Source organism: Euphorbia lathyris, chromosome 7 (genome assembly GCF_963576675.1).
Source record: "Euphorbia lathyris chromosome 7, ddEupLath1.1, whole genome shotgun sequence".
Taxonomy (NCBI): domain Eukaryota; kingdom Viridiplantae; phylum Streptophyta; class Magnoliopsida; order Malpighiales; family Euphorbiaceae; genus Euphorbia; species Euphorbia lathyris.
Genome location: NC_088916.1, coordinates 30,023,343 through 30,031,572, shown reverse-complemented (window position 1 = coordinate 30,031,572; position 8,230 = coordinate 30,023,343). Strand labels below are relative to the sequence as shown.

At 34.9% G+C, this 8,230-nt stretch overlaps 1 protein-coding gene across 2 annotated transcripts; it reads left to right on the top strand.

Annotated features, from left to right (window-relative positions):
• The first annotated feature begins 3,002 nt into the window (after positions 1–3,002).
• Positions 3,003–8,230, top strand: LOC136235275 (tubby-like F-box protein 8). Of its 2 annotated transcripts, none has more exons than XM_066024871.1 (6): positions 3,003–3,158; positions 3,485–3,583; positions 4,289–4,746; positions 4,968–5,055; positions 6,077–6,209; positions 7,145–8,230. In XM_066024871.1, the coding sequence occupies exons 3-6, from the start codon at positions 4,399–4,401 to the stop codon at positions 7,845–7,847; spliced, it is 1,272 nt and encodes a 423-aa protein (XP_065880943.1). In that variant the 5' UTR covers positions 3,003–3,158; positions 3,485–3,583; positions 4,289–4,398; the 3' UTR covers positions 7,848–8,230. The 2 variants fall into 2 exon arrangements, with proteins under 2 accessions (XP_065880943.1, XP_065880944.1); XM_066024872.1 differs by lacking the exon at positions 3,003–3,158 and adding an exon at positions 3,194–3,395.

The following is an 8,230-nucleotide window of genomic DNA, read 5'->3' as shown; positions in this document are numbered from 1 at the left end:
CGGTAATATCCTTGACAAAGTTACTTACGAATTAAGGTTTTACATTTTTTTTGGATAAACGTTGTAATATCCTGTTTCAAATGCAGAAAAAATAGCCATCAGCAACCATACACTAAAACTAAATAAATAAAATAATAAAATAATTTTCTGTTCGTGGAGTATTACATCAGGAAACAACAAATGCAGTATTGTCATCTAAATATTATATTTAGGATTTTATTATATTCTATGTACTGAGTGGAATAAAATATCTAATATTACTTGCACCTTTCGTGCTTATCATTCCAATAAATTCATTCGCAATATGCTTTGAGTGGATAATCTATTGCTTAATTAATTTCATGTAAGATGCTCAAATAATTACTATCATTTATCATCTTTAATCTACTTTTTATTCTACTCTTAAATCATTCAAGGAATAATTGGGAATCTTAAACAAACTCACCCTCTCCTCCTTTTTTTATGGATACAATATTAATATACCAAATTAAAAAAAAAACACATCAAAATTACATTTCATTTGAATTTACTATACCTTATATAATGAGATTTTACAGTTACTAATATGAACACATACAGAAAAATGATATTAATTTAATTTTTATTGTAATATGATTTTGTTTCTTGAGACAATGTTTATCATTATTTATCTATTATTTAAATTCCAATTTTTTTTTAAATATGGAGTTTTTGAATTTATATTTAAACATAAAAAATTAAGAGAGTGGCCACTTAAATAAGATATTTGCTCAATTAATTGAAATCTTATATCAAAATAAAATAAAAAATTATTTTTTATAAAATTATCTTATAATATGAGAAAATAACTATTTTTTTTTTGTAGCTGCATGATTTTTGTAGCACTAACAAAATAACAGCAAAACAATTATTTGGTGATTATGATCATATCTAAAAAAGAATATGAGATTGGATTTAATTCTCCTAATACTCAAATTTATCAAAATTCTACAATTTATATAAAAAAATATATATAATTAAAATTTTGTACTAAATTTTGGCTGAAATTCTATAACTAAAATTGTGACATTTTAATCTTGAAATTTCTGAAAAGCCAAGTCAAACTTTGTGCATCTTTCTAGCTTTATCAAAAGCTATAATTATAACGCCGTTTACTCCAAGTCACGCCGCATGCTATGCTGCACTTCAACCGAAGAGGAGAAAACTCGTGAAGAAAAAAAAGGGGAGCCAATTGCAAATAAAAAAAACCCACCGTTCGTCAATCAGGTAACGGAGGTTACATAATTTTTAAAATAAAAAAAAAAATCAAATAAAATTTCAGGTCAACCGTCCCAGGGGTAAATTAGTAAATTCAGAAAATCCTTAGTCCACCAAAAAGATAATAATTAAAAGGGAAAATTACAAAACTAGGTCAAATGGGAGGCCCATTTACATATTTAACCCATTTACTCAACTTATTACATATCTAGACTGTTTTTATGTGACTTTCCCGTAATACCCCTACCCTTCCCACTTCCCCTCACTCTATCGGTTTCTCTCCCCTGTTCTCCTTGGTGCGCGAAAACGGTTTGGCTCATCCATTAATGATTTGAAGACTTTTGATCTTCCTATTTGCCTTTAAATTGCATGAAATCTGCACCATGTTTCCAAATCACAATGAAGTTCTCTTTTCATATCTTGATTCTGCAACTTCCTAACCCTAGAAAACGAAGCCATGGTTCTTCATCTTCATGTTCGTTAATTGGTTTCTTTCTTCTTGTTACCATTCCAAAAATGGTTATTCTACGTTATTTCCGTCGTTTTTCCCAGTTTATCATATTGTTAGGAGCGAAAAATGTAAGTATCTGCTGTTTTTCCTGCGTTTTCCATGAATTCACTTCGCGTAGTCGATGAATTCGCGGAGATCTGCGAAGAGAACGAGCCTGAAACTTGATGATCTACTTCGCGAATCGATGAATTCGCGACGTTCTGCGAAGAGAAAGAGTCTGAAACGTATGGATCTACCTCGCGAATCTATTAGTTCGCGAAGTCTGCGAATAGATCCTTACGTTTCAGACCTCGCAGACTTCGCGAAAGCATCGATATGCGACGTAGATAGTCACATTTCAGACCTCGCAGACTTCGCGAAAAAATCATTATGCGAAGTAAAATCACCTCTTCCCATGCACATTTACATTCGCATGCTTCGCTAATTTTCATTTCGCGAATCCAAAATCGTCCTTTTTCATAACTAACACGGTTAATTATTTCTGTAGATGGTTGAATACGTAACATCCCTTTCTGGAAGGCGGCGTACTGGGCTGCAGGGAAGATGATTTTCCTTCCTGTATAGGGATGAACTTCCCCAAGATTGACACATTGACTCCTGAAATGATTCGTTAGGAGAGGTTGTGTCAATCTCGGGGTGCACCATGGGACACGTCCATCCCATGGTGCCAATTTTGAAGCGGATGCGTAATCTTGGTACCGGATTAGTTAGTTTCACTTTGAAATGATTAGTTAATAGAGTTCATTGTGGCAATCTTATTGTAAATTTTGATAATGTTATGATTTGAATGTCGTTATTGTGACAATCTTGTTGTAAATTTTGATAATGTTATGATTTGAATGTTAGAATCCGTTGTTGTTTGCCCTTTTTTGTTATATACCACTTCGCGAATTAGCTTCAAAACACATCCAGGCTTCGCATATGCGAACTAAATTCATCAAGCAAACCCAAACATTTACTTCGCAGACTTCGCATAGTATGGAATATGCGAAGTCAGACGGGATGGGGCGAGCCGCGCGTAAATATTGGGGGTATTTTTAGAAAGTCACATAAAATGAGTCTAGATATGTAATAGGTTGAGTAAATGGGTTAAATATGTAAATAGGCCTCCCATTTGACCTAGTTTTATAATTTTTCCTAATTAAAAATGATTCTATGTTCTCCTACTAAGCAAATGAATTAATTAAGTAAAAATGAAAATAAAGAAAGTAGTAGTAGTATTTAATTTAACAGATTATAAAATTAAAGCACGTCTACCTTTTATGCTAGTTCGTGAACTGGATTTAATGGAGTTTCAAGTCCGTGTGTAGCCCTCCTCTAGAGAGAGAAAATAAGGAAATCTAGAGAGAGAAGAAGAAGTCAGAAAAAGAAACCGTGTGGTAAAGCTAAGGATCTCACACAGAGAAACATGGTGAGCTTATGCTTACACTTCCTTCTGTTAATTTTGTTCCTTTCCTGCCTTTAGATCTATGTCTTTAGATTTGGCGATTTTATATTTGCTTTTTTTTTTTGAAATTTTCCGCTTCAAAATTCCTTCAATTCGTGCCTCTGGTAAGTGATTTTACCACTGGTCAAAGTGTCTCCCCTTCTCTCTTTTCCTTTTGCGTAGTGAGATCATGAATTCGGTTTCTGTTGGATGTTTGGGCAGGTTTTTTTCTTTTTCTTTTTTGGTTGGTGAAGGGAAGACTTGAGGTTTTTTTTGTGCATTTTCCGTCTAAACTGTTCGTTTTTATACAGGTTTTGTTGCTGAAGAAGTGATGTTTGTTTCCATTTCCCTGATCAACGTAGATCAATGATTGGAGAAGCTGATTTTTCAGTTGTGTTTGTGGCATAAAGGTAATTTTTCCCCATATCATATTTTCCCCCTCTGATAGATTCTTTGTTATTTTCACTGGTGGGTGCTTCTTGGAGCTGGGTTAAGTCCACATTTGACAAAAAAAAAGGGCCAAAACGTTAATCAGGGATTTTAGAAGGAGAAAGTCAAGATATTTTCTTGGACATGGTAAACTAGGCCATCTTCGGTTATAACAATTGTTTGCAAATGGTTTTTTTGTAGCTAAGTTTGACCCGATCGAAGTTTTTGGTTCTGCCTACGGGTTGAGATATATTTCTTATATTTTGTACTTTGTTGTAAAATTATTCGTTTGGAATACATCTGTATAGTATGCGAAATTAGATAATTAAGGAAATTGGTTTTGCCCTTTTTCCATCTTCCCCTTTAGTATTTTGCTAAGTTTTTCCACTAGTTTCATTTCATTTCCATTTTTTTACTTAATTCCTAATTTGAATAACTGTTCAGTAAAGAGGAAGGTGGTTTTGAAAAAATAGCAACTTGGGTTTATAGATCAGGTTTAAAACCCGCCAAAAGGTGTTTCTGATAAAAGTCTGGTAATATGGTGCTTTTGGTCCATGTTAGTCTTTTCTTTCTTTTGAGAATCTTCTTTACTTGCTTTTTGCTTTTCCTTATCTGTCTTTGCTTTCTTTTCTTTCTTAGTTACTTAGCTCTGCAGCTAAAATTAATCATGTTTATGTTATTTGCAGTTGTGCACACTTGTTATGAACTTATGATTTGTGGTTGTCCATCCATTCAAGTGTAAATAGTTTCAGTTTTGCAACAATACTGAAAAGATTTATTCAGTTAGACTGCGAGAATGTCCTTCCGTAGTATAGTTCGTGACATGAGGGATGGGTTTGGTAGTTTATCAAGGCGGAGTTTTGAGGTGAGGCTGCCTGGTCATCATAGAGGGAAATCTCATAGTTCAGTTTCCGAGTTACATGATCAGCCAGAGGTGATCCAGAATAGCCGATGGGCTAGTCTCCCTCCCGAGTTACTGCGAGATGTTATCAAGAGATTGGAGGCAAGTGAGGGTAACTGGCCAGCTCGGAAGCATGTGGTTGCCTGTGCTGCAGTATGCAGGACATGGAGGGAAATGTGTAAAGAAATTGTCGCAAGTCCCGAGTTCTGTGGGAAGATTACCTTTCCTGTTTCTTTGAAACAGGTAAGAATAAAGTGTCTCCTTAATCTTTAATATCAGTATATAAAATAATCACTTCTTTTAGCAAGCAAGTTTCGAGGCATTTACAGTTTCCTTTTATGCAAGGTTATCCATTTAAACATCTCATGGACATTGTTTTTATTATTATGATTACTTTATTAAAGAAGGGATTTATGCAATACTTGATGATAATTGCATTCCATTGTTTTGCTTATTGCCTGCAGCCAGGGCCCAGGGATGGAACCATTCAATGCTTTATAAAAAGAGACAAATCAAACTTAACATACCATCTTTTCCTTTGCCTTAGCCCTGGTAAGCTTCTTTTTGCATTCGACTTATTTTCTGTGGCTTTCATGATCTTTTGTCTTTGTTGAGTCATATTGTGGCAAAATATTAACTTCTTGCGCTCGTACATAGTTTGCATTACAGATTTTATAGATTTTTAACCTGCAACGTTTAATAGCTTAGTGCCTTCTATTTTGTAGATAACCATAGAAAACTTTAAATGACATATTCTATAGCTCATGATATTGGTCTTCCTATTAGGTCACTGGTACAACAACATTTCAATATCATGATTAATGGTATTTCTAGGTTTCTAGCCAAAGTTGGCTTTTGATCTGTTACAACCAACATTTGGTAATCCAAATATGACGATCATTTGCACAACAGAGTGTCTTCCTATTTAGCTGAAGTATTTTGAATTTGTAGTATTGAAGCATCTTTGCTTTGCATTACCTGGGTTAATGCCTAATGGAATATTATGTCTCCTTGCCTTTTATGTTTATCATGGAGAGGAATTCCCTTAAAGTGGAGCTTGCTTGGTGTGTGAGCTGAAATATACTATTGTTAGAATTGGGTTTTGGTATATCAGAAAGTGGTGACTCACAATGTCTTCGAAACTGTTTCCTAACAAAATCTTCTTGCTTGCTTGGAATTGGAAAATCTGCTTTGCTGTGATTGCTATTTAGATATTGGCATACTTTCTGCTTGTTAACAAGATGTCAGATCAGTCATTTCTGTGGGATTTCCAATCTAAACGCATAATATGTCTTGTCTTGCTCATATGTAATTTAGGTTTTTATCCTGCTGGCAGAGATGTCACTGTCAGTCATATCTGCTGGCATTTCCAAAGTTCACTCATAATGTCTGTTTTGCTCATGTAATTTAGGTTGTTACCCTGCTGGTAGCGGCAGTTTTCAACTAATTCAGCTCAATCCTCCCTTTTTTTCAAACCTTTACTTCTTGAATGTTTGACATCATTTCTTCCCCTTCATTTTGCTTTTGTTGCTGCCCTTATGATTTGTTGACATGGAATTTGTTATTTTTGCAGCTTTGCTGGTTGAAAATGGGAAATTTTTGCTGTCTGCCAAACGAACCCGAAGAACTACCTGCACTGAGTATGTAATCTCCATGGACGCAGATAATATATCAAGATCTAGCAGCACTTACATTGGAAAACTGAGGTATAGGATCACCTTATTTCCCATTCAGCTTGCTGGTGTGCTCGACTTTGGCATTTGTTGTCAGAAATTGTGATTATTTCATGCGTTTCTGACATTAAGTTGGCATCTATGTGAAAGCAAGTATTCTGTGCTGTTTCTGTAATGGCTTTGGTTTATGCATGGCTGTTCGCTTGAGTGCTAATGTCAGTATCAGTGACATGTGCCTTGTCATATACACGACATTTTTGGGGATACTAATGTAGTTTTACATGATTTTTTTTTTTTTTTACTACTATCACTTGTGGTAATTATGGAACTCAGTATCAGTTCATATGCTTAATATTAATGTTTAATTTCTAACAACAAAGTATATATATATATATATATATACACTTTTTTTTCTTTTACAAACTTTGTACAACTGAATGCCTGTAGAATATAATTAATTATGAAATGCATTATCATGTATTTGTTGTAAGTTAAATTCTGGTATGGTATGAATGTGCAATGGTGTGATAAATAGAAACACCTGTTATATACATGGGAATTGAAGTGACACATTCATAATATGGGAGAAAGAATGGAACTTAACGAATTAGTTACACAAAGATGAAATGATTTATGTGTGTGTTTTGTAGCGTTGTTTGCACAAGTATTTTCTCTGATAGTTTGTGTTAAGCTTATTTCATTTTGTTCATATATGTCATTTAAGTTCTCTAGGACTGCATATATTATTACATCTTTGCAGGGAATCATAAGAAGTAGCAAGTTGCTATGATATTGACCTTCATATCTATCAAATTGACTTGTTAGACTTAATGGTTTCATATATTTCATCATATTTCTTCTCATTTCTGCATATTTGCGCCCTTGTTTCAGATCCAATTTCTTCATAATGGTTTCATAAATTTCTTCATATTTGTTCTCATTTGTGCATATTTGCGCCCTTGTTTCAGATCCAATTTTCTAGGCACCAAGTTTGTAATTTATGATACACAGCCTCCTTACAACAATTCTCAGCTTTCGCCACCTGGTCGAAGTCGAAGGTTCAATTCGAAAAAAGTTTCTCCAAAGGTCCCTACAGGAAGCTATAACATTGCTCTGGTTACTTATGAGCTGAATGTGCTGGGTACGAGGGGTCCACGAAGGATGCACTGCACAATGCATTCAATCCCTGCTTCCTCCCTTGAGCCAGGTGGTTTTGTGCCTGGCCAGCCTGAGCTTGTACATCGCACTCTTGGAGACTCATTTAGGAGCATTTCCTTCTCAAAATCAATCGATAATTCAACAGACTTCAGCAGCTCCAGGTTTTCAGACATTGTGGGGCACCGAGATGAGGAAGAAGGAAAGGAGAGACCACTTGTTCTCAGAAACAAGGCACCAAGATGGCATGAACAGTTGCAATGTTGGTGCCTTAACTTTCGTGGAAGAGTGACTGTTGCCTCTGTGAAGAATTTTCAACTGATTGCTGCCACTCAGCCTGCGGCTGGTGCACCAACACCGTCACAGCCAGCCCAATCTGATCACGACAAAATAATACTTCAGTTTGGTAAGGTTGGAAAAGATATGTTCACCATGGATTACCGGTATCCGTTGTCTGCATTTCAAGCATTTGCTATCTGCTTAAGCAGCTTTGACACGAAATTGGCATGTGAATAGAAGGGCGAGAAAGTTTTTCATTTTCTAGGGTTTATATAGAATGGTGCAGTCAAGTGTACAACTAGAAAGTGCAAGAACAATTTGAGGGAACTGTTTTTTTCTTTTTTTCTCACGCATTTATATTTCATTTTTCTTTTTTTAGCTTGATTAGAAAGGTTTATTGGGTTCTTACGGAATGCTGTTAACTTTTATTCCTTTCTCAAGAAATGGGGAAAAACAAAATGAAACTCAGAATTTCATAAGTTAAGTGTAATTTGAGTCAAATTGAACCAGTTGAGTTGGGAGGAGAACGATTTGTATCTTTAACTTTTAATGATTGAGTTTATTTTTGCTGTAATAACATTGGGCGAAATGGGATTTAAAATCTTTTGATTAGTGCAGAA